Source organism: Canis lupus, chromosome 8 (assembly GCF_048164855.1).
Source record: "Canis lupus baileyi chromosome 8, mCanLup2.hap1, whole genome shotgun sequence".
Taxonomy (NCBI): domain Eukaryota; kingdom Metazoa; phylum Chordata; class Mammalia; order Carnivora; family Canidae; genus Canis; species Canis lupus.
In genome coordinates this window covers 45062372-45089432 of record NC_132845.1, presented here as the reverse complement: position 1 = coordinate 45089432, position 27061 = coordinate 45062372, and the positions used below count along the sequence as shown (strand labels likewise).

The window sequence follows — 27061 nt, the reverse complement described above, 5'->3', positions numbered from 1 at the left end:
CTCTCTCTCTCTCTCTCTCTCTCTTTCTGTCTTTCATGGATAAATAAATAAAATCTTAAAAAAAAAAAGAGTCAGACACTCAACTGACTGACTAACTGACTGCATCACCCAGGTGCCCTCAGAAAGACTTAATTTAGGATCTTATGTAATTCTTATGCCAAATCTATAAGGTAGACACTATTATTTACCTTTAAGATATGAAGAAACCAAATTTCATAGAGGAAGGTAGAGATGAAGCAGTGCTTATTCTTTTTTAAAGATTTTATTTATTTGAGAGAGAGAGACAGAGACAGACAGCAAGCATACAAGCAGGCAGAGGGAGAAGCAAACTCCCTGCTGAGTGGGGAGCCCCATTTGGGGCTCGATCCCAGGACCCCGGGATCCTGACCTAAGCCAAAGGCAAACGCTTAACTGACTGAGCCACCCAGGCATCCCTAGCAGTGCTCATCTTTACTGACCAAGTTTAAATTCCTGCTTTGACCTTTACATTGTGACCTAAGCAAGATACTTCATCTTTTTGAGCCTCACTTTACCACCAAGCAATAAGTGTAGTCGTCGTTCACCACCTCCTAGAGTTGCTTTGAGATTTGAGTCAGATAATACATGATAAACTCTCAGCGCTGAGCCTGGAAACACATAGTAAAGCACCTGATAAATGTTAACGACTGACTTGATCCTTATTGTCTGACTTGCCCCAGCTAGGACTTGGCCAAGTCAGGATTTGAACCCACACTCCTCTGTGCAGAATGAGTAAGAGTCAGCTTTGAGAGAAGCTTCACGTCTGAGCAGTACCAGCTCCTGTGCAGGAGAGAACTCCCAACTAGGAAGGCTCTAGTGACCTCATTCTTTCTTCTTGGTCTTCCAGCTTGGTTCTCAGAACTATCATGTCTTCTTCAGAGTGAGGCATGTCATTTCCCCGGCCTCTGGTGGCACGTAGCCACTCTCCAGAATTAAACATCAAGTTGTGAGCCACGCTATCATCATTGACCCCTTCCTAATGATCTAGTCATTGCCCTGATCCCAGTAAGGAGCAAGCTGAGAGGGCAACTTTTCCTGCACTTGGCACAGAACCTTGGGTCCCAAAAACTATAGAGATCATCAGTCTACCCTTAGCCCCCATCTCTCTGTTACAGGAGAGGAGACCAAGACCCAGTGAGATTAAAGGTCAAAGGCATGTTGTCATGGGAATTCAGTGAGTGCTTCTGATGCAGAGGTTTCCCGATTTCCCAAAGAGAGGCTTAAAAGATGTTGAATCGATGATAATAGTGCCACATATGGAGAACTTGCTGTGCGCCAGGAACTGTGTATTCAGAGACATTTGCCATCATTGTGTCACTTAAAACCCTCACAATGACAAAATTGAAATATTGTCATTTGGTGGTTGGGGAAACTGAAGTTCGGAAAGATCATGTGACTCACACATGGTCACATAGCTAAGGGCCGTGGTGGGATTTGAACCTGTCTGACTCTTCTGAAGATCATGGTATTAATGATTCTGAAGATTTTCCCTCTGTTCCATGTGAGGGAGAGAAGGGAAGGGTCCCGTAGGGATGAGGCTGATCCCTGGGACGTCGATGGATCCGTAGGTGCCTGTATCCAACACACACACACAGGTACACCTTCCTGTCCTAGTCTTGTGGACTAGGCAAGGCCTCCTGGGACTTCATTTTCCCTTTGAGCTTCAGAAATAGGACCGTGTGTTCAACAGAGACTGTATCACTTCATTTGCTCTGATGCATTGAAAACTTACCCTGGGGGAAAGAAAAAAAAGAAAACTTACCCTGGGAGGAAATGTGGTGCAGCTTGGGAATGCACAGCTCCTCCTGGTCAGGCAGTAACTGCTGATCTAAAGTTACAGGCTCTGCCCCATGGGGCATGCACGATTCTGGAGGGGTTTGGGAGCCAGGAGAAGGTTCAGTTTAGAGCATAGCAGGACAGTCACTATCAGCTCAAAGATGAGAGCAGGGAGAGAGATTGATTACTACTGTCCTCAGAGGGTACAGGGTTCTTCTGTCTTGGACATGACTTTTAGAGAAAGGCATGTGGAGCATTCATATTCTGTATCCATTTAGTGCCTGTGGACACTGAGGCAAGTCCAGATGGTGTGACTGAAGTTTCTTCTCAATTCAGAGTTTATTCCATTGAAGCTTGCCATCCTCCTGAACACCTCAGTGCGGCCGGAGCCCCTATTAAATCGGCATTGGCATGATGGTCTCGGCTCTGTCTGGAAAATGTATACACAGGCTGTTGGGCAGCCACTCTCAATGGCTCTGCGTCCGGGGGACTGAAGTCAAAGTGAAGCATGAGTGAGGGAGAGAATGCAGGTTCGGTATTTCAATATTTTTCTCAGAGTGCAAGATCCCGTAGCTGAGGCCAGTATGGACAGGCTGATCGAGTCTACTAGTATCTTCTGACTCATAGACGTTTTTAAAAATTCAGGTCGAATGTTCCTTCATTCCATCGACAGCTGTCCCTGTCCCATTAAGTCTCTTCTTGTGCAGGGCCCTGAGTTAGAAGCTGTGGACCTCAGAGAAACCAATCACTGCCTGTGTGGAATCCCTCCTAGGCTGGGGAAGTGTAATCTAATCAGAGAAAGACATAGCTTGTTGGGGTATAATATTATTAAGCAAATAGAGATTAGATATTTAAATCGATTTAAGGATTTATGAATGAAATGTTACCCTGTCTGGGAGTTCCTTCAGTATGATACCGGAGAAGTGGGTGGCAGTATAAACGAAATGAGATTGGTCATGAGTTAGTAATTATTGCAGCTAGATAATGGGAACATGGAGATTCATTATACTCTCCCGCTTTCGTATGAGTTTAAAATTTTCCATCATGAAAAAGAAGACAGAGATGAACTGAGGGGGACATAAGACTCCGGGCAGGTTACATATGGACGCATATCCCTGGTGGCTTCCATCCAGCTTTCCCACCCTGGCTAACAGACTAGATACACTAGTAGGGTAAATCTTAGCTTTTTTTTTTTTTTATTTAATTTTATTTATTTATTTATTTTTATAAATTTATTTTTTATTGGTGTTCAATTTGCCAACATATAGAATAACACCTAGTGCTCATCTTACAAGGACCTGCAAGGCTTTGCATCATCCGACCCCTTCCTTCACTCATCTGTTCTCTTAGACCCATTTTTTTTTCTTTCTTCCACCCAGGTTGTATGGTGTGTCTTTGTGCAATTATCTGACTCAGGCCTGTTTTCCCAATTAGCATAGACATTCCGTGCAAAGTAAAAACTTCATTGCGTGTTCCATGGTCTCCTTGGTGTCTCATGTGCTGCTTGACACCTAGTGGCCACTCCACAAATCCTTATGGATTGAATGGATCCCTCTTAATCCTGTCTACAAGCACTGGGTTGACTCAGTTATAGTCCCTTGTGAACGTGCACATAGAAGGGGAAAGTCTCCTCCTACCCCTTATGTGGGGGTATATAGAATCCTGGAGCGGGGATTTGGGGACTTGGGGAGCCTATCTGGACAGCCTGTTGGACTCAGAGGAGGTGATGGGACCTCTCGAGATGCAGCGCAGCCCTGACACAGAGGCTTTGGCTCTGTTCAACTTTTTCCACTCATAGCTTGCTTCCAGCCTCCTTGGCTGACTGGTGGGTGCTTACTTAGCCAGGAGAAGGGAGAGAATAACTTAGGGGAGATTTGGGGAGTCACTGAACTCCAGGAACTCATAAACCTTCATGGCCTCTCTCCCAGGAGCCAGTCGGCCTTGGGCGGGAACCTTTGCCTGACTCCACAGGTGAGGGTACAGTGACGCCCTCAATGACATCATCAAAGGCTAAATGGTCTTTGCCTTAATTTCCATTTCTTGGGACTTTCAGGGCTGTCTCTGCAGGGGAGCAAGGGTCTCTGAGCCATAACATGGTTACCACGGGTCACTTAATAGAAGCACCTTTGGATTCACACAGCCCTGTGGTGTGGCCCTGGTCCCAACTGCTTCCCAGCTTCAGTTCTCTGAACTGCAAAGTTGGAATAACAGCCCTTACCCTGGGGATCTGTAGGGCTCAGAGTAGCTGGCGATATCGATACATTTCCTGACTACAAAGGCAAGCTCAAAAGTGACACTGTCATAATTATAGCGCCAAAGAGCTGGGGTGGACAGGTGCAAAGTTCTCTATTACTAGGGAAGGCAGGTATGCCCTTAGAGGTCAGTTGATATTTGAGCAAAGTCTTAAATGCAAACCACAGCGATAATAAAATGATGGCAGTTACCGTGTATGTTACGGGCTCAACGCTTCCTGGACATTTTGGCTCACCCGAACGAAGCTCCTTACAGTCCTTAAGGGCACATCCTGTTGCATTTTGCAGGTAGAGAACGTGAAGTTCAGAGAGGTCAAGTGACTTTGCCAAGGCAGGGATTATTCAGTTTTATCCATCATCGGTCTCAGCTCCCTACGAGGACCTGCAAGGCTTTGCATCATCTGACCCCTTCCTTCACACTCAACACGAACTTACCAAACACACATAGTTGGTGTTCAGTAAATCCGCGTTGAGTGACTAATGAATCTGATGGGCTCCACATTCTCTCCAGCCTGCGTTACACATCCCAGCTCGGGGAGATGAACGTGTCTGTTTGACCAAATCATTCTATTGCCTTTCCTGTCTTAAAAGGGAGGGTATCAGCGATGCCGGACAGTTTTGTAATCGGCCACGTGGAATGTTTCAGTAAGAGCAGCAAACATTTTCCAGGTCCAAATGACAAGGCAATCTGAGGGAGCATCTCCTCCCACCCCATCACCCCTTCGGGTGCCCGGCGTGTCTGAATTCTCTTTACGGGCCTGAAATTCATTTCTGGCGACACTCACATTACAGGAAGGGAGGTCAGTGAGTCACGTCAACACAGACAAGCCCGGACTTGGCACTTAGCTTTTCAGACGAGGTGTTTCCTTGAGGTTGGTATTACAAATAAAGCGCTGACCTGTGGTGTCAAGCAATTGCGCCTGGGAGCGGGAGGAAGGAGGAAGCGCAATGCTAGGAGCAGCTTTCCCTCCCCGGTGTGTATATGAATAGTGCCAATAAGCTGTCAAATAAAATCAAGGTTCAAAACATACAGCCTTCAATCTGATTTCACTAACATGCCGACTGCTGCTCAGAGGGAACAGATCGATCCTATTTTGACAGGACTTGGTGCAGTGCTGAGCGCTGGAAGTCTCCGCTCCGGGCCAGATTAATAACAGCTCACGTTACTTTGCAACTTAAATAGAACCATATCTGAGCTCGATGTGACACTCCTGATTTCCTCTCCTGTGCGTCCTCCTTGTGTCGACTCTCCCGTCAATCCTCCTGCCTTTTTTTTTTTTTTTTTTTTGGCTCTTCCATATCATCTTCTTCTTCCTCTTCCTCTTCGCTTTAGCATCTTTAAAAATATCTCCTCCCCATCTCCCTCCTGTACCTAAGAGTATGGAGTCCCTGCTACGTGCCGGGCACTGGGCTGCGTGCTGTTCACAGATCATCGTATTTGATCGCCACAAGGTCCTTATAAAGCAGGTGGAGGTGTGCTGTTTACAGAGGAGGAAACAGATGTTCACAGTGGTTCAGAGCTTCCCCGGGTTTGTGTAGCTAGAAAGTGGCAGAGGGTGGCGATCCCAGGCAAGACTTCTCTGATTAGGAAAGCCCCTGCTGCTCTCATGACATCAGGGGTCCCCGACTTCTGGCAGGACATGAGGGTCGCCTGAGGAAGCTCTACTCCTCTCCATGCATGGGCGCCACCACCGTATTCATTAGCCTGGGGGAGGCCAGGGCATGGAGACTGCCCAATATTCTGCTTTCCCTTTATCCTTATGTTTCTTAGCATATAAACAGAAGCATATGTTGAAGTAGGTCGCAGCAAAGCCCTGAGGATCAGGAGGGGTTCTCGTTCCTCTTATGGGGAAGGACTCACCTTTCTAGAAGTTGGCGCTGCCAGAAAGCACAGATGTGCCTTTGTCTTTCTGATGCAGGTGGGCAAGTGGGAGAACCAGAGCCTGAGCCTGAGGCATGCCGTGTGGCCGAGGTACAAATCCTTCTCAGACTGTGAGCCAGACGACAACCATCTGAGCATCGTCACCCTAGAGGAAGCCCCCTTTGTCATCGTGGAAGACATAGACCCGCTGACCGAGACATGTGTGAGGAACACCGTGCCATGTCGGAAGTTCGTCAAGATCAAGTGAGTCTGGGGAGGCCATTGGGTGAACGCACCCAATCCTTTACAAATAGCCAGTGTCATCGACAATGGTGGTGTCCATAATACCATAATAAAATGTCATATAAAATAGACCATTATAATACTATATGATGATCTATGATATTAGGGGTGTTTTAAAGACTGAAATAAATAACTGGAATTGCGCCAGGTGGCTTACTTTCATTTAATTCCAGCAACAGCAATAGGAGGTAAGTGGTTTTAGGTATTTAAACTGAGTTATGGGGAGATTCAGAAAAATGCTCAAAGCCATTCAATGAGTGAACGGATGAGCTAGGACTCAGACGCTGCTCCGTCCAACTCCATATTCTTAACCACTGTGCTGACTCAAACTTCCCCTTCGGTCTCACCTTAAATTATTATTACTTTTTTTATTTTTCTGGCTGGTTCGTCCTCCAACCCTGCACATCCATCTACTCCCTTCCATCTTTTTTTTTTTTTTTTAATATATATCCCAGATACAAACTCTTCAAAAACTTTGAAAACTTCTCTCCAGCTGGGGGTCATTGTACACCTTCCATATGACTTTCTGATGTGATCAGTGTAGACCTGCCCTTCTGGTGGTTTCCTAGCTCACCGACAGTAAGCCAGTATCACATCTGTGCCGTTTCCTCTTTTATTAACAATCGAAGGAAGAACTGACAGTTTTTGTGAGAGCTTCTGGTGAAGTTTGTCCTTAACCTGTCAGCCTTTTAGGGAAGCATAAAGCTTCATGACCAAGTCCATGACCCCGAGTCTAGTCTTTCTAGTGCAAACACAAATAAAGACACATCCTTGTGGGGATTTTGCCAAAGGAAAAGGCCTACCGTTGGAGTATTTTTGTCCATATTTTCTTTTCTTTTAAAGATTTTATTTATTTATTGTTGAGAAATACAGAGAGAGAGGCAGAGACACAGGCAGAGGGAGAAGCAGTTTCCCTGCAGGAGAGCCTGATGGGAGACTCGATCCCAGGACTTAGAGATCACGACCTGAACCAAAGGAGATGCTCAACCACTGAATCACCCAGGCACCCCTATCCATATTTTTCTGAGCCCTTCCTGTCATCCAGATAATTCTCCCGTGAACTTTAAGTTCCTTCCCAAGTTGAGTTTGTGGTCCCTCATTCCACAGAACCCAGGGTGTGTCTCTGTGCCTTAGTGTGTTCAGGCTACTGTGACAAGTCACCACAGATGACGTGGCTTAAAAAAAAAGAGAGACTTGTTTCTCATAATTCTGAGGGCTGGGAGTCCACCAGCAAGGTGTCTGGTTTACAGACGGCCTTCTTCTCTCAGTATCATCACATGCTGGAGCGGAGACAGAAAGGAAGCAAGCTCTCCTGTCTTGTTCTAAGGGTGCTCCTCCCATTCATGAGGGCTTCACCCTCTGACCTCTGGACCTCCCAAAGGCCCCACCTCCTAACACTATCACACTGGAGTTTAGGGTTTCAACATATGAATTCAAAGGAACCCAAACATTCAGTGCATACCGTTGGATCTCTCTATCACCTGTTTTTATGGCCTATAAAGCCCCACCTCCCCCTGCCCACTGGAGTATGAGCTACCTAAATATTGGAAACATGGCTTACGTGTCTGTATGCTCAGTGACAAGCATGAAATATGACACACCAGTGTTGATAATGCTTAAACAGACAAGTGAATGGCTACTTATCTTCCCACATTCTGAATTCTGATGTAAGTCATTATACGAGATGCAGATCCCCAGAGCTCAGCACTTGGGATAAAGATAATTTTTTAAAAATATGATTGCAAAATGTATTTTGAAGGCACATTTTCGTTTGCAGAAAATTCTTTTTTTTTAATCAATGAGGAGCCTCTTTGGAGTTAATATTCTGAATAGATTAGTCAATAAATAAATATACATTAAGCACAGTGCTGGGAACAGACCATACATCAGTGAACAGAGAAGACCAGGGTCTTGCAGTATGGAGTGTACACAGTTAAGAAGAAAACAAGTCAACCAATAAAAGACCAGGACATCATATCCATGTTATGATAAACCTTGTGAAAGATACAACTAGTGTGATGAGAGAGTAACTTGAAGTATGTGGAGCTTCGTTAGCTCACACCAGTGAGGCGTAAGATGAGGTAGAAAAGGATGATGAACATGTGAAGAACAGAGGGAAGAGCCTTCCGGGTAGAGGGAGCAGCAGGTGCAAAGGCCCTGGGGGAGGAAAGAGATCAGCAGGTGTGGGAAACAAAAGGAAGCCCAGGGCAATGCCAGAGAGTGATGAGCTGGGCAGGAGACAGAAGGGGTAAATGTGGGAAAGTTGTCCAAGGAGATATTGATTGGGGTGGGCGTTCTTCGAGCACAACTTGGTCAGATGAAGAAAGCAGAGAGATTGTCACAAAGCAAAGACTCTTCCCTCTGTAGGGGGACCTCCTTTATGACAGCAGCGCCTTCTTTGTTTCAATAAGGCCAATCGAGTAGAGCCTCTTGGGCTTCACAGCCAGTAATAGGAGCTTTAAATCTTTAACATCAGAAGCCTTGGAGCTGACAACATAGGGCAGTGAGCCCTGAGCCACATTTGTATGGAGAAAATGAACCCCCCAATAAATTACTCTCTTTAAAAGAATTGACTTTTTCTTTACTGGAGACTATAAACAGATTAACAGGTTCAAATGCACATTTTTGGTTGCTGTGGGAGGTGGCGGCTTGCAGCTTCCCTTCCCCACTTGGCGACATGACAAGTTGACTGCACATCTAGGTGTCATTAAAGTCTTTGAAAGCCATAGGCAATCACTGGGACCCATTCATCCCAACATTAACACAGATCAGATCAATTGCATTTCCTACAGGTAATATCTTTGAGGCAGGCTGATTGGCTCTAAGAAGGATTCTGTTAGGTAACATGGTTATATTTTTCTTGGTGATAGTCTCCCAGGGAAAACTCTTTGTCTCTCACTTCTGGTGAATGGTGGGGTCTTTAGGACACACATCAGTCTTCTAAAAACATAGGTAAGAGGAAATGAGCTGAGAAATCAAGCATCTCTCGTCATCTGTTAGTTGGGTGTTAAGGCATGAAGAGAAAATTGAGGAAAAATGATCTGGCTTGATATGTCAGGGGAAATGGCCACACTGTCGATTAATCCCCCAAACTGTCAGATTGTCGGTGAGAAGAGAGGAAATGTATTTCTAAGCATTTATGCGAGACGTGCTTTAGATGCTTTATTTTATTTAATCTCCCCGACTATCCTGCAAGGTAAGCATCAGCCTTCTCAGTTTGCAAGTGAGCAAACTGAGGCTCATTAGTGAAGACACTCATGTGTGTCTTCTTGGTTGTTAGGAGCAGACCTGGGACCTGGTGGCAGTGCTGTCAACCTGCATGGCTGCGATCCTATCCACTGGGCATGCTGGGAAACTGGAGCTGAACTAGATTCCTTATTGGAGTCGTTTCCCCACATTGACTTTTATGGGCCACCTTTACTTTCGGGTGATTGGTGGGAGCAGGGAAAGAATGCATCGAGCGCCATTTCTCAGATGTTTGTATAGTCAAGTGACACCCCCCTTCACATGTACACAAGGGCTGTGATTGGAACCAATGAAAGTTGCCAATTACAAGCTGGTCTGTGTTTTCATAATCTCTCTGAGAAATCTGAGAAATTCATCTGTCGCATTTGCTACATGTCTTCTCATCCCTTGTCCTTAGTGCTTAATTGCATGTCTTATACATAGTGGGTACTCAGTGGTGGCTTGTTGGTTGAAAATGTATTAATGATGGCTGTATCTAGAAATAAACCTGGCATTAGGAGACATGGGGAGATAATCAACTCACTAACTGGCTGAGGTTCTCCATGAGGCCAAAGAATATCACCGTGTGCCTGTGACCCTGGATCTTAAGCCAGGGGCGTTCATAACTCCTATCCAGACTCTCCTAGGAATCCTGACCAGGGGAAGGAAGACCCTGTGATAGAGGAAGGGAGGGAGCAGAGGGAAGAGGTAGAGAAGGAGCATCAATGTGTGGCCCATGGTGGCCAGGAAAAAAGAGAGAGTTGGCTCTTGCATGTTTTTTAATGAGCCACAGATAGGTACCAAGGAGGTCATATTTGGACATGTCATTGGTTTAATGTACTTAGGACACATTTCTATCATGTTTATGGCATTTTGCAACCTGTTTCCGTTCCTCAAAGTCACATTGTCAAATCTACCCCCTTTCATGGGCATAGATAGACATCAATGGTACTTGATGTGTGTGTATATCTAATTATATATGTAGTATATACTCACTGCAGTTAATTTGTGGGGGAAAAACCTAAAAATAGGAAAAAGAGAAAAAGTAATTTCTCACCATTCAAAAATAGCTGTGCTTTGTATTTCATTGTTTTTCCATCCAGATATTTCATAAGCTCATCTGTTTTTATATAGCTAGGACTGTTCTGTATGTAACACTGTGTAACCTACTTTTTTTCCCCTGTGATATGGAAATGGAAGTATTTTCCTATTGTGATGTTGGATTTCCATAAACATCAATGTAGTGCTTAGGTAACCATCTGATGTGTGGGTGTGCCAGCCATGGAATATCCAGAGCACATATCTCATGACATGCATGACTCGGGGAGTTGAGCTAAACCAAATGCCCCAGCGCAAGGTGGACCGGGTGTATTGCCCAGAGAGGTCTTGATCTTCCTCCATGAGTCATCTAAGTAGTAGCTGTTAATTGGGAAGACCCTGTTTCTTTCCTTTTTAAAGGCATTTCTGATTTTTATACGTCCTTTGAATAGGACTTGGCCAGGTAAATAAAGTGAGGTGGCTGGCACAAAGCAAAGTATGTCACCTTGGTAGGTGATGATGGCTTTTAAGACTGCAGTAATAGGGATTTTTCCTGCAAAAGGGCATTGCTATTTCATAGTGTCACTTTGTATACTTCCTGCCATATAGGGAGGGTGGGAAAGTGTTAGGAATGAGCCCGCACTTGACAGATGACTCCATCAAGACACATTAAGTCCATGGAGTCAGGCACCAGGTGGATCCTGGGTCTTCTGATTCTCAGCCACATTTTCCTCAGGAAGGAAAGTGCCTTCCCTAAGTAAGTCACCTTTATTTCTTCTCTTTGGTTGCAAACCTCTATTTGCGGTGATAGGATAAAGCAAAACCCTCCTTCGGTGGAGAATTTCATGTCTTCTGTCCCTTTTCCATTTTCCCGTAAGCTTTTTAATTCTGCTGAGATCCTGTGCCTGAACTCTGGCCTAAAGATGCTGTAGGTGTCATAAACTTAAGAATAAGAGGTGGCAACTCTCAACGGTACAATGGGGGAAACATTATTAACTAAGAGAAATACCTTGAAGTTTATTTCAACAATGGTTAGGAAGCATGGTACACGGTAAAAATAATAATAACTCGGTAAAAGTTAGCCGTTGTCATGGCTGCTGTCACAATTAAGAACACTTTCTACTTTTGCCGACGTAAACTACTGCATGTCCTCGAAAAAGCCACCTCCTCATGTTTTCCCGCACGGAAAACAGTGGAAGTGTGTTTGGTAATGACTATGAACAAATCTTGCGGTGCTAATACTCTACAATCTCGGGGTTTTTCCTACAGCAATTCAACCAATGAGGGAATGAACGTTAAAAAATGCTGCAAAGGTTTCTGCATCGATATCCTGAAGAAGCTTTCCCGCACCGTGAAGTTCACCTACGACCTTTATCTGGTGACTAACGGGAAGCATGGCAAGAAAGTCAACAACGTGTGGAACGGGATGATTGGCGAAGTAAGTGGCCTTCCTCCTGCGGGCTCCCATCCGGCCTCTACACCTGCGATGCTTGGGAGTGGTGGGAAGGAAAAATTAAATCCCTGTCCTCCTTTGCCTTGCATACAGGTGGTCTACCAACGGGCGGTCATGGCCGTTGGCTCCCTCACCATCAATGAGGAGCGCTCTGAAGTGGTGGATTTCTCTGTGCCCTTCGTGGAGACAGGGATCAGTGTCATGGTTTCAAGAAGCAACGGCACTGTCTCACCTTCTGCTTTTCTAGGTATGTGAACGTCACGGTCACTACTGTTTTCCTAATAGGGAACTGTAGCAATTGTAGCTATTTGTCTTTGCTCAAAGGATGGAACCAGGTAGGACCTTGGTCAGTTCCATGTAGCGCCATCAGCACACTCCAGAGTGAGTCCTATTTGAATCATTTCAATTCAATCCTCCCCCCACCCCCGCCCCTGCCCCAGCCATTAACATCTTTCATTTCTCTCTGACTTGGAACTATCTGTTGAAAACACAATCACATATTCAGATACTGGTCTTGATTGTGTAGAATGTAGATCAGTGGATATATGTCTCAGAGCCTTGAAAACGTTACAAAATAAATAAACCTGTCTGTCCACAGTTCATTTAAATCAGCCCATAAGCCTTTATCCGGCATCCTCGTTCCCATCCTCCATCCCTCGCTGGCATGACAGCCGTTTATTTACTGGATGTGAGGGTGAAATGATGATGACCACGCAGTGATTTATACCAGCACTCCGATAAACAAAATACAAGTAGTCTGAAGAGCATACACTGATTGAAAATTAATGGAATCATACTTTAAATGTGACTATCCTTCAAGCTGTCTGGTTTGTAAGGGATGAAATTCCTTACTCTCAACTATTTCATAAATTTATGTTTTGATATAAAAGATTTCTTTTTTAATTATTTTTATTGGATTTCAATTTGCCAACATACAGCATATCACCCAGTGCTCATCCTGTCAAGTGCCCCCCTCAGTGCCCATCACCCAGTCACCCCAACCCTCCGCCCACCTCCCCTTCCACTACCCCTTGTTCGTTTCCCAGAGTTAGGAGTCTCTCATGTTGTGTCTCCCTCTCTGATATTTCCCACTCATTTTCTTTCCTTTCCCCTTTATTCCATGTCACTATTTTTTATATTCCCCAAATGAATGAGACCACATAATGTTTGTCCTTCTCCGATTGACTTACTTCACTCAGCATAATACCCTCCAGTTCCATCCACGTTGAAGCAAATGGTGGGTATTTGTCATTTCTGATGGCTGAGGAATGTTCCATTGTATACATAAACCACATCTTTTTTATCCATTCATCTTTCAATGGACACCAAGGCTCCTTCCACAGTTTGGCTATTGTGGACATTGCTGCTAGAAACATCGGGGTGCAGGTGTCCCGGCGTTTCACTGCATCTGTATCTTTGTGGTAAATCTCCAGCAGTGCAATTGCTGTGTCGTAGGGCAGGATTTCTTTCTTTCTTTCTTTCTTTCTTTCTTTCTTTCTTTCTTTCTTTCTTTCTTTCTTTCTTTCTTTCTTTCTCTTTCTTTCTTTCTCTTTCTTTCTTTTTCTTTCTTTTCTTTCTCTTTCTCTTTCTTTCTTTCTTTCTTTCTTTCTTTCTTTTTTCTTTCTTTTTTTAGAGCAAGGTAGAGCTCGACTTTCATCTTGTTTTATTTTTTTTTAAATTTTTTTAAAAATTTTTATTTATTTATTCATGAGAGTCATAGGGAGAGAGACAGAGACACAGGCAGAAGGAGAAGCCGGCTCCCTGAGGGGAGCCCAATGTGGGACTTAATTCTGGGACTCTGGGATCACATCCTGAGCCAAAGGCATACACTAAACTGCAGAGCCACCCAGGTGTCCCTCTGTCCCTCATCTTGTTTTCTTTAGCGCTGTGTGTATATATGCCTGATGCGGCCTGGTCAGAGAGGCAGAAACTGCATGGGACAAAGGCAAGCATTACTTATTTTTTCTTTAAAGAAAAGTATTGTGTGGGATGTTTGGTTATCAACAGTTTTTGACAGTGACTACCTTGAAGATTGTAGGATTCAAATTTCATTCTCCTTAGCACCCCCGTCATCCGTGGGTTTGTCCCAGATTTGGGAAGGCTAAGGCAAACACTGACCCCAAAAGAAAATTGCATGATACAGGGGAGCCAGATCAAAGTCAGTAAATTTCTTGCATTTTTCCAGACCCACACAGAAGAACCTTTGTCTATTAGAGAGCTAGCACTTTGTGGACACACGCTTCAAGCCCACAGTCTTGTTCTCCTACCATCTTCTTTGGTATGTCACGATGGCTTCCAGGGAAGCTGTCTGTGCTTCATTCATTCTCTTGAGTGAAACGTTGACTAACAGGATTTTGGATACTGCCTCACTCACGGAGACATATGGATTTGCTATTTCCATTTTTGATAATCCATTTAAGCCGTTGAAATCCTTACCGCTCTCCGTGGATTTGATTTTGCACTCCCCGCTTCCATTCTCGTCACCTTTATTGGAATAATGTGGACCTTGACAGATACACACCTCATTATGTTCCCTTTGTGTCTTGGTCTGATATGGATAAGGGACCCCTCTCTCAGTAAAGGAGCCTCACAGCACCATGAAAAATGCAGCTGATAGAGACAACGTGCAGATTCTTAACAATGATTGGGTGGACCCTCGCGCATGAGCCACTCTCCTTGTCGTGGTGTCCCACTCCCTAGCAGACCCTTTAACAGGGCTCTTTGGCCCTGGAGGTTAAAAAAAGTTTAGAGGAAGTGAGTTCATGGAAAGAATGGAAAGAGTTCAGTTTCACTCCTTCCTTCCTTCCTTCCTTCCTTCCTTCCTTCCTTCCTTCCTTCCTTCCACCTTCCTTCCTTCTTCCCTTCCTCATATCTTTTTTTTTGAGAGAGAGAGCGAGTAGCAGGAGGGACAAGGGAGAAGGAGAATCCCAAGCAGGCTCTACGCCCAGCATGGAGCCCATTTTGGGGCTCCATCTTGACTCTGAGATCATGACCTGAGCCAAAATCAAGAGTCAGACGCTCAACCTACTGAACCATTCAGGCGCTCCCAGAGATCTGTTTCTTTTCACAAGTTGTTGACATATCTCCATAGTGAACTAGAGTGAACGTTTTTTCCAATTCAAACAGAGTGAAAAAAAAAATACCATCAACTGGCTTGGCTCATTAAAAAAAACGGGGGGGGGTCGCTAATATAAAATCTGGCCTCAACCCAGGTTCCCCTAGATTTTTGTCTTACCTGCATTAGTACAGCATTTCCATAACAAATCAGGTATTTTTACTAAGTTAAGCCAAGCCTCCTTTCCTCCTTATTCTTCCTACTGTATCTTTAAAAAGAAAATAAAATACATCGTAGCCAGAGGAAACTATTTTCAAAGCTGTTTTGACACAGTAGGCTTAATATTTTTTCCAGTCACTAAATTACATCCCTATTCAATTGTGCACCCCCTTATTTATGGTCATTATCTGCAGGTTTTGAAAGTCATAATGAACCAACCATGCTAAGCTACATTTTTCCATTCACTGGCTCAGTCATCTGGAAGAACCCAAACATTCAAAATCTGATTGCATTGCTCGTCATTATTTCCTATCCTCTCTCCGCAAACTCCATTAACTCACATTGGAAACACTTGCAGGTAATGCCTCTGAGCGTTTGTGTAAAAATGTAACCAGCAGCTCTTCAAGGACAGAGGCAGCATCTCTTGCAATATTTCCATTCAGTTACTTCCGAAAGGCTTTCCAAGCAGGTTGGATTGTTTGATCCAAAGAAATGCCAACCCAGAGTATCCTAGATTGAAGTCCCTTTGTGGATGAATGTTGTATTTGCTTTTAAACCAGTAGAGGGGGAAATCCCTGGATGGCTCAGCAGTTTAGCGCCTGCCTTCGGCCCAGGGCATGATCCTGGCATCCCGGCATTGAGTCCCACATCGGGCTCCCTGCAAGGAGCTTGCTTCTCCCTCTGCCGTGTCTCTGCCTCTCTCTGTGTGTCTCTCATGAATAAATAAATAAAATATTAAAAAAATAAACCAGTAGAGGATATAATCCATATCTACCCAAGATATTTCTGGGGTACTCCTTAGACATTATAGATGGTGCTTCACCATTATTCCAGCGCTTTTCTCCATGGTAGTGGTGGTGGTGATGGTAGTAGAGAGAATAGCAATCCTTCAGGACACTCCTAGGTACCTACCTTACTAAAACCAGAACAGTGCAGCAGAATCCTTTTATCCCCCTGCCATGCTCACAACTCAAGGGACAGATGTCACTGCTAAATGGGAAAACGTCTGGACAATCAGTTGCTTGTTCAGGCTCCCACCCAATTTCTGGAACAGTAAGTGTCCCCATGAGGATGCATCAACTGCCAAATGAAGTCCACTGCAGGTTTACAGATTCTGACGTGTGAATGAAGAATTCAGGAAGGATGCCCCCTAATAGTTTTCATAATGTTACCACAGCCTGCAGAGAAAAGAAGTTACCGGATTACTTAATGTTAATAATGTTTTAAACCAAGATGCCTTTTTCAGGACCCTACACAGCACACCACCACCATCGGGTCTGGCTTTAACCATAGAATCAGATAACTATTCCATTTAATTTATCATGTGTACAGTGTGCAACACACACCACCACACGCTTTCCGTGTGCATGCTCATTTACCCCTCATGGTGATCTGGTAAGACACACCAGGCCTTTAACATACCCTACTTGGAGAATTACCTTACCATTTATTCCTATCTTGAATATTCAGTATTTTTAATCCCCTAATTATTCCTTTAGTTCTCCTTTTTGGATACACCTCATTACAGTGATTGCAGTGATTTCAGGGATGTAATATTGTTATTACCCAAGGTAATTTTAACTAAAATATAGTTGCAATCTCATTGATTTCTTCAAATTCATCTTGTGTTATTCAAACTGAGTAGGCTGTGTTGTTACGGGTTCCTTTTTAACATATTCGCACTTTTGAAACTGCATTGCAAAGCGTTCCTTCCAGTTTCTAAATTATCCTGTGTAGTTAAAGCTTCGGACATATTAGTTTCTTGTGATGTAGTAAGCTCATTAAATTGGAATTTATGATGACCTCTAGCTGTGTTAGGTAGTCACAGACTTTAATCATAAGGTGGCTTGCTACCAGTCTAGTTCTTTATGATTATTACCACCTCCATCAGAAAAACAATTTAAAAATAATAAAATGTCTACTATTCAAAAGGTGTTATTGGGCTTCTTATATTTTACCTTCAGAAAATGTTTGCTTATGATGAAAAGGATTATAAGTTTATTGGTATCCAAGGGCAGTTTCTTCCCAATGATGCATTCAGGTGGAGATATATTCATTTTTCAAAATTTTAGCCTCTGTCAATTTTCTAGCAAATCTGTGTCACATACGGATACAGTGACTCCATTCAGCTCATTTTTCATATCCTCAATTGGACTGAATATAAATGTTAATTTATTTTACATAAAATCTCTTAACTTTCTAGAGTGTTCTAAGATTTAGAACCCTGTGATTTGGCCTGCCCTTCTGAGACATCTGAATGAACATGAGCTGACGTAAACTCCTTGGGGGAGAAATAACCATTTATCCATCTATAATTTCAGTTGCCTATACTCTTGAAGCAATGCTTTCTCATTGAATTACCATGACCATAATCTCCTCAAATGACTTTTCAAATACATTGAAGGCCATGACCAACATCAACAAGATTTTAAACTTGTAGAGATCTCATTGGTCCAGAGCTCAGGGCAGGATGGGGAGTGTGGTGGTCATGGTGGCAGATGATGACCTTCTGATATTGCTGTCAACCCCATGATTTTATGAGCCTTTTCTAACAGGCTGTAATGCTCTCTTTCCTTCTGGAATTCCCTGCACCTCATCCCTCTGGCATGTAAGGATAAAAATGAAAATAAGAATTAAACCCTTGCTGATCTGCAGAAGCCTTAGGACTGACCATTTGGATCTAATCTTGCTTTCCCCGGAGTGTTGATCCCCTGGATGATGCTATGATCACATAGGACCCGATGGCTTCTTTATTTGCATTCTTTCTCCCATTTTGTTTTTACTATCCTTGGCCCAATTTGGAAAATGTCATACAGTTTTCTCTATTTTTATCCTACTATATATACAGCCTTATAAAATACCTCAGATATTTTGTGGAGTGAAGGATGGTGCAGATGTATGAATCCACAATGACTAGCTTCTTTTGAATGATGGGAGGCACGTGAGGGAGGGTTTCTCAGGGAGCCTGCAAGTGGACCTCTGGGCTTCCTGCCAGCCCTGCTTGTGAGGATGCGCCAACTGACCATGTCCCACTCCTTTGGCCTGTTCGCCCGCAGAACCGTTCAGCGCCTCCGTCTGGGTGATGATGTTTGTGATGCTGCTCATTGTGTCCGCCATCGCTGTTTTTGTCTTCGAGTACTTCAGTCCTGTTGGATACAACAGAAACTTAGCCAAAGGGAAAGGTGAGACCCCCTCTCATAAGTATGACCCAAAGTTGATGCTGTTTAATTTATGTCCCACAAAGGTTTCTGATTCAGAACACATTGCCCTGTATTGTCTTGCTATCCCATGATATGAATGGAGCTGGGTCACCAGTATGACTCATAATTCCATACAATTGTGGATTGCTTGCTCCAACTGAAAAGGGGATCAAACGAAATGAAACATTTTCATCCTGTTATCATGTGGAACCTGTACTTGTTAGGTGGAAACTACTGACAATTTGTCGAGAGAGCAGATTTGAAGAAGTCTTTCTGGCAATTAACTTTTAAAATCTGTGTCAAAAGAAATGTTAAGATTGCAGTGAATCTCACCTTCAGTCTATGCAGAGAAAATGGCTTTTATAGAACCTAGCTTAAGAACATTCTCCAGACTACTGAATCACGCTTGTGTTCATTTGATGATAAAAATAATTATAAAGTGGTACTTTCCCCCAAAGAATTACATTTTCCTCTTGGCAGTGCCTGACCTTAGTGCATTATACTTGATAAAACTGCCATCAGGAGATAGTAAATTGCATTGGGTGACACTCATTGGCTATAGCTTATTAAGAGGCTCCTATGCAAAACTAATATTCATGTTATAGACATAAACACATTACATCACTCTGAGTGAATGTTCCTCCGTGCACAACAAGTCCTAAGTGGATGGCTCCAAAGGCTGCTGCCAGGACCAAATCTCTTTCCCAAAACATGACTTAAGTTGGTAGAAGACAGCAGGCCTTTCATAACAGTCACGCAAAATCAAGGCACTTGAATTTGCCACGTACTGTTTTCACTTGGAAGATTCAGAATTGGAAACAGCCAGCAGGTCATGGCAATCTGTTAGGAACTTAGTTTTAGGATTACTTTTCTTTATTGGTATAATGTCATAACTTCTGTTTCAGTTATAAAATTATTGTTAGCATTAGGTCAAATTAAATTTTATTTTTTATAAAGCCATTAGAACAGGCCAATAACCAGGGAGGAACTTAGTTTTAAAGAAAGCCTCCCACTTCTTCACCATTGAAAAGTGGTGGTTACTACGTAAACCATCTCCCATCAACCAAACACAGTGAAAATGCTGTAAATAATCATTTTGTGTTAAAATGGGAGAATTTTCAGCCTCCACTAAGAGGGTCATGTAACCAACCTATAAGGAGCTCCCAACAGAGTGGGACCTGAGATGGTATTCTGTGAGTGACCATACCTCAGTGTTCACATTTATGGAGTTTGTGCTGTTTGTGAATTCATGCATTTCTTTAATGAGTATTTACTGAGTGAGTACAATGGGCCAGGCACTGTGCTAGTGCAGGGGGACAACATGGTAGGTTGGATAGAGACTTGCTGACCCCCAGAGAGCTGAGGATTTAGTTGTGAAGACCACATGTGAACACATACATCGATAATCACAGATGGTAATAAATCTCAAGGAAAAGGGGAATAGAAACCAAAGTGAAGTGATGAGGGAGGGGGCCATTACTTTAGATGAGATGACCAATCAGGGAAGAACTTTTGGAAGACATGACATTTGAGCTGAGATCTGAAGGATGAGACATCAAGTGAAAAACAGAAGGAAAAGCATTTCACACAGAGGGAACAGCAAATGCAAAGGCCTTGTCAGGGAATCAATCTTGATGGAACAGAAAAGATGTCAATGAGTAAGGTGGGCAGTGATACAAGATGAAGGGAAGAGGTGGGACGAAACATATGCAATGTGGGAAGGTCACATCACTAGGGCTGCTCTGTCAGGACAACAGGATGGGCAAGTAGCAGTGGATGGAGCGAGTTAGTTAGGTGTTAGTTTTCTATTAAGAGGGTGTCAGTTTTCTGAGAGAAAGGATTACGGTGGTTTGGACTTGGCTGGAGATAAGTAGATAAATCAGGGATATATCTTGGGAGACAAAAAAAAAAAAAAAAGATCCAGAGGCTATCACATGCAGTCGTTCCTCCTTTGGCTGAAGCGCACACTTCAAAGACTATCATAAAGCAAGGAATCTAGCACGCCAACTCCCCGGCCCAACCATTACCTCAAGGCTTTTTGTTTCCTGCTCATCTGCTTGTGGAAGCTCTCCAGAAATGATAGTGACTTGTCTGTTGGTGTAATATGGTTTTCTTTTACATTTCACTGAACTTTATGGGGAAGATTTTTATGTACAGCTCAATTATAGGATCCATGAATCGGGAATTCCCAAAAGTCTTGGACAGAACCCCCGCAAGTGCCTATTTCTGATTCCCAAACAGCTGTCACTTCTGATCAACATGTGTCCCTAATAAAACTAAATAGTTCATACAGTTAACTGGATTGACTCTAATTATTTTTTTTTTTCCTAAGAGTTCTTGGCATCTTGGGAATAAGCCCAGAAGATTATAAAACTAGGCAAGGAGAGACAGAAGAGTTTGAGACTGAGCATAACAGAATTAATTGCCTTCCCTTTAATGTGCTGTACGGGGATATTATAAATATTGCTGTAGCCAGAGTTTGGCCTCCAACATGTAGAAAGCTTGCTTTTCCCAGGCTCCCTGCCCAGAACTTCATACCTTCCATCAGTGATTCACTTCTGCCATTTTATTTATTGTCTGCTCTGCTTGCGTTGCCAGCTGAAGTCTGAGTAGATCATTTATTCATATCTTCATTTACTTAGATGACATAAAAATTAACCTTCTGTTAAAGGAAGACCTCTTTCCCATGAAATGAGGGCATAAATTGAATTTTTTTTCCCCTTGTGCAAAACAGATGCAAAAGCCCTAACGTGTGCGTTTTGCAGAGTGCATACTCCCCACCCCAATAAACGGTGCCATGTTGTCCTGCCTCTTAAGAGGCTACAAGGAACATTTAAGAATCTTAAAAGGGACCCGTGGCTGTTGCAAGGATACACAGAAGGAGAAAAAGTGCTGTGATAGCAGAGCTCATTTTCCATGACCTGCAATTAAATGTCTTCCATCTGCAACGTGATGGAAGAATTAAGCTCTGTTGTCCTGTCTTTTGATGTCTCCATTTGTGGAGGGTTTTAGTTTGGCTTCATTACTATATTGTGCACTCTCTGCATCTGAGTTTGAACGAGAGCAATTGCTAGGGACCGTCGGATTAGAGGCCCACACATCAGTCCCACTACACGGTCTTTACCCGGCAGCGGCAGTGCAGCCGATGAGAACTGAAGCAGCGCCCCCCCACTCCCCCCCTCACACACACATATTTTCATAAAGGCTTGTTACGTTTATTAAGGTGATTGGTTCCCCCAAATGGAATTGAATCCAAATTCAAAACCGGCCCTAATGCGACTTCTCATCCAGACCCACATTTTGCATGGCCATTTGTTCTTCCTTTCTTGCTTATTTTTTATGTCCCCTTCTTTTCAGAAACGTGGCAAAAATCCAGCCAGATAGAAATGTGGGAAGAATGCTTGTTTTTTAAAGACCAAGGGAGCGGTGGTGGCTCTGGTTCTGGGCAATGATGGGGGTATAAGCACAAGAGACGGTTCTGTGTTCTGGCAGCTGGCGGGGCTGCGGGAGGCTGCCAAGTAGCCCTTAGGAGAAAATGCTGAGAATGCCCTTTCTGTTATTTGCAGCACCCCACGGGCCTTCTTTTACGATTGGAAAAGCTATATGGCTTCTCTGGGGCCTGGTGTTCAATAACTCCGTGCCTGTCCAGAACCCCAAAGGGACCACCAGCAAGATCATGGTGTCCGTGTGGGCCTTCTTTGCCGTCATATTCCTGGCCAGCTACACAGCCAATCTAGCTGCTTTCATGATCCAGGAGGAATTTGTGGACCAAGTAACCGGCCTCAGTGACAAAAAGGTAAGGTCACCTTGCTTTCCTCGATGCCAAGGAGTAGATCTTAAATGCTCTCTCCTCAGCAGAGCACCACACGGATTCCTATCATCCAAACCCACCGACTCTAAAAACACAAAGCCAGAGGGGTTTTGGTTTTTCTCCTAACTTGAGTTGATACATTTCTAAGAATTTTAGAAACAGAACCTTAAGCTTGGCCCTCCAAGTTCTAAAAGATTCCAGATCCAATGTGGAAGCATAGTTTCCCCAAGTGGTCATTTCTCTTATTTATAGGATCATGAGTGTGATGCTTACCAAGGCACTGTGACTCATGTTAGAGCCCTGGCTGGAGCTCTCCCTACAAGAGAGTGTGTGATGTTGCAGAAGATCCATGAGCCTAGACGAGGAGAAAGGGTGAAGTGGGGTGCTCTAGGCTGTAGCTACCTCCCCGTTCTCTGGCCTTGGTTGAGTCTCTAATAGACTCCATGCCTTGGATTTCTCACCTATGACATGAAAAAAGTTGTCTCTAAGGCCTACCCAGAGACAAAACTTGCAGCTCCTCTTTACCCAGGTAGTAGCCAGGCAGCCCCACTACCTACATTTCCGACTCACCTGAAATTTCCTCAGGGGACACAGAAGGAGCAGAGAGGCTTTTCATTCGCCACCAGCTCCATTGACACACACATCTCCAGCCCTCCCCCATGGGGTTGTGCATCCCCTATCAATAAGGTGGCAGGAATCACACCTGCTGTCTCCCTTCTCCGCTCGAGTGTCGCGAGGGGTGCAGGATGTGAGTGGCTATTCAGAAAGCTACACGGAGGAAGAAAGGATGTAAACTGGGTGCATCCTCCCATTGAAATTTTAAGTTCAGGAAACAAATCCTGACTTGCTAAGCTCAGCAGTGTGGGGATTGCCACACGGCAAAGATTGTCCGTCTCGTGCGTGTGGCTAATCGTCTCTCTTTATAAAATCTCACCAGCGTGTCTTGCTGACATAAGTCTACGTATATTCTTTTGGCATTCATCAACAAACTGCTGAATAGAAAATCAACCATGAAAAGCCCTAACAGCTTATCTGTGACATATGCTGGGCTTGAAAGGGGTACAGAGAAGGCCTGTCATCAGAGAGATGATGAGGGGCGGGGGCTAGTGGTTGGCCTCTCTCTGTCGGCTTCCCATTGCAGCTTGAGTAAATGCCACTCTGCTTCCCGTGGTCACAGAGCCCTGAATTATCAGTTCTCTCCCTCTTGCTCACAAGCTGCATCCCCCACCACCATCATGTCCCTTCAGTAGCCCAAGCATCTTTCCACCACAGTGATCTTGCACTTGTTACATCCTCTGCCTGGAATATTTTTTTCCCCATTATTCATGGCTGGCTTCTCCATGACTTTCAAGTCTTAGGGAAATATATGACCTCTTGGGAGAGGTCCTCCCATCCACTGTGGCGAACTTCACAGCCTGAGCTCCTACTCCCGTGAAACTCCAATTCTAGTTGGAAGAAACAGACAATATGCAAGTAAACATAAATGGGGAAGAACATTCCAGGCAGGAACAAGTGTTATAAAGGAGATAAGACTGATAAGGTTAAAGGTGGCTGGGGAAGGGGCTGACAAGGAGAATGCTCAGGATAGAGTTATCTGGCACTTAGTAGGTGCTCAGGACACGCTTGTGTGCTGAGTGAGAAATGCGTGCCATGTAGGACACGGTAGGCACCCTATCTGGCTCTCCTGGCCTCCCCACTCCAGTTCTCTGTGCACATCCCATTTCTGCTGACAGAGGCTCCTACCAGGGATCTTCCCAGGGTGCTTACCTTGGGGCCCTAGAACAGTGAACACCTGGATATTTGAGTACCCCCAACCCCTTACCTGTAACCACCCCCAGTGTGAGAGCACAAGACCCCAGCCGCACTGTTGCTTCCAGGCGGGGCAAACTCAGAGTGGGGTTAACCCCCTGAGGCTCCCCGCGGGATCAGGTGGAGACAGAGACTTGGCCCCAAATCACAGCTTCGGCTGGCTTCCTCTCCTACCTCCACCCCCTTCCTGATTTCTCTGGGAGCCCTAACTTACTAAGTCATGTTCGCCCAACCCTTGGCTTAGGTTGGCTTCTAAAGCATGTGGCCACTGAGACAGCAGATCAAGTCAGGAAGGCTGTGTCCCTGTCCCCTCTACCAGGTACTGGCTGTGTGGTGCTCTTATGGTCACAGAACCTGGCCGTGCCTCCTCGTTCCTCCCTGTCCATCTGGGAGAAGAGGTAGGAGTGGGCGTGAGAGGAGACAGCAATCGTGAATGTGCCTTGTAGCCTATGAAATCCCCCACGGCCACAAAGTGGGGGTCCATGACTCCCATCACCCTGCGGGAGCAAAAGATAGTTCCTCGAAGAAGCAGCAGGAGCTCCAGCAGAAGCAATGGGGACCATGTCCTCAGTGGAGGGCTTTTCAAGAAAGTAGTTGTCAGGATCCCTGGGTGGCGCAGCAGTTTGGTGCCTGCCTTTGGCCCAGGACGCGATCCTGGAGACCTGGGATCGAATCCCACATTGGGCTCCCGGTGCATGGAGCCTGCTTGTCCCTCTGCCTATGTCTCTGTCTCTCTCTCTCTCTCTGTGTGACTATCATAAGTAAATAAAAATTAAAAGAAAAAAACATAGAGCTTTAAAAAACAAAACAAAACAAAAAAAACTAAAAAAAAAAAAAAAAAAAAAAAGTAGTTGGCAACCTGTTTTGCTTCTTGTTGCTATTTTCCAAGGCAAGGGCGGAAAAAGAAATCCCTTGTTCCGTAGTTTTGAGTCTAAGGAACATGACCGCTTGTGGGAAAACTAATTAGAATCACTAATAGTTTGACTGACCTTCTCTGAGTTGGAGACAACTAGGAACAGATACCACATCCTCACGGGACGCAGCTCAGCTTCCAAGCTGGGAGCATTAGTGGCAAGCAGATAGCTCTTTTAATTAAATGTTTGATACAATTAGGTAAACAGAAAAATTCTTGGAGTAAATAAGCTAAGTGATCCCAGAAGATTAATAGCGGATACACCAAGAAAGTCTGCAAAATGAAAAAAAAATCTATATTGAATGAATTCATTTTAATACTGTACACAGTGGGCTTTTTTTGTTTTTTTGTTTTGTTTTGTTTTTCACTTTCTTCATATTTTTTTCTTTTTAATCATGATTACCTGTATAACAACTCAGGTTTATGATGCTTTTAAAGCATTTTGCAGTCTTAGTGCTTGCTGGGAAAAGCACCTTTGAAGCCCACGGTGAGCTCAGATGAGCCTGGGCTTCAATTATAAATAGATTCATGGGTAGATCTTCCCCTAGGAGTTACTAAAGGAAAGTTGAAATGTTGGTGTGGAAGCTTTCCAACGTGTCGGCGATCACTAGGGTAGATGAGCTCCAGCTCTGGGAGGCAGATTAATGTAGTGGGAAGAGCAATGTTGTATTCAGGGTCAGATGAACCTGCATTCAGATCTTGACCTTGCCATAAAATGGTCATGTGGCCTTCAGTATGTCAGTATCCCCAAGGCTTCATTTCCTAATAAGAGTGGGGGCGGGTATTAATACCTTTCTGGCAAGGTTGATATGAGGCTTAAAATAATCCTCACACAGTGCCTGGCACAGGGTAGATAATCCTGTTATAAGTGCTTCTTCCTCCACCTCCTCTTGCTCCCCTCCTCCACTGCCCCTTCCCCTCCTCTTCATCACCCACCTCCTCCGCATTATCAGCCTCACTGTATGATAAGCTGTTCCTCACTTCTGGGGTCTAAAGTGTCACTGCACTCATTGGCCTTGGTGACAATGGGATAATTGGGGAACATCCATTGGTAGAGGAGCCCACGAGTGTGTCCCCATGGAGCTGTGCCATCTCTGAGCGCTGTGCTTCTACTGCCGAGGGGTCACTGGCTAAATAGAGGCCTCTGAGCCTCTCCTCCTTCCTCAGGGCCATGGTTGTTTGATGCTGACCTCCAGAAGCTTGCAGCAGTTCAACAGTGGGAGAAGACTGTACTTGAAATACAGCGCTTTAGGGGCCAATGCCCCTTATTTATAGCCACAGAGGACAGATTTTTTTTTTATAAATTTATTTTTTATTGGTGTTCAATTTGCCAACATATAGAATAACACCCAGTGCTCATCCCGTCAAGTGCCCACCTCAGTGTCCGGCACCCAGGAGGACAGATATTTTTAATGAATGTATACTTAGGATGTGTCAGAGGAAGGCAGAAATGTCCTGGTCAATTGCCATGTTTTCCCTAAACATTTTCCCCATATTTTGCATCTCTACTTCCTCCAAACTGAAGGGCTTGCCATGTCTTATGCTCTTGGATGACTTTCAGACCTGTTCACTTAGTGAATGGCAAAAAAAAATGTTAGAAAATAATCTCCTAGTCCTTTGTTTTCCAGTTAGAAGGAAACTGGCTCCATTGTTTGGCTAACATCACTTTGGGTGACAACAGGTGACAAGGTGATATGTATCAAGAATATGGGATACCAGGTATTCTTTCAAGCACTGCATGCAAAAGCAATCCTCCACTTATGGATGGAGAAACTGAGGCTCGGAGAGGTTAAGTAGTTGCCCCAAATGACTCAGTTTCCAAGGGGCTGATGAGAAGCTGCAGTGTCTAAGCACAAGACCAGGTGAAGCCAGTTAACATGACGAGTGAGGGGAGCCTTGAAGGAGAGAGAAACCCCAGGGAGTTCTCCAGACCCTGGGCATCATGATGACATTGCTCTGTGGTCTTGCTGACCGTGGACACCTCTGCAGCACCCCTTCCTTTGCCAGAGCCCACCGTTGTTCCTCCCTGTTTGCACACAGAACTCTCTGGGAGAAAGTTGCACTAGAAAACATTCCTATAAGCTGCATGGAATATGCCCTCAGTGGGAGGCCCCAGGATTTAAGAGAT

The 27061-nt window shown here is 44.3% G+C and overlaps 1 protein-coding gene across 3 annotated transcripts in view; it reads left to right on the top strand.

The window, feature by feature from the left end:
• Positions 1-27061, top strand: part of GRIN2A (glutamate ionotropic receptor NMDA type subunit 2A) — a 546601-nt gene that overhangs the window by 460120 nt on the left and 59420 nt on the right. For all 3 annotated transcript variants that reach the window (XR_012035468.1, XM_072835762.1, XM_072835761.1), the window contains exons 6-10: positions 5966-6171; positions 11743-11911; positions 12020-12173; positions 18257-18382; positions 21967-22196. Coding sequence is in view for 2 of the 3 variants with exons in the window: in XM_072835762.1 (XP_072691863.1) it covers positions 5966-6171; positions 11743-11911; positions 12020-12173; positions 18257-18382; positions 21967-22196 (885 nt within the window). In the remaining variant the exon portion in view is untranslated. The remainder of the gene's footprint in view (positions 1-5965; positions 6172-11742; positions 11912-12019; positions 12174-18256; positions 18383-21966; positions 22197-27061) is intronic.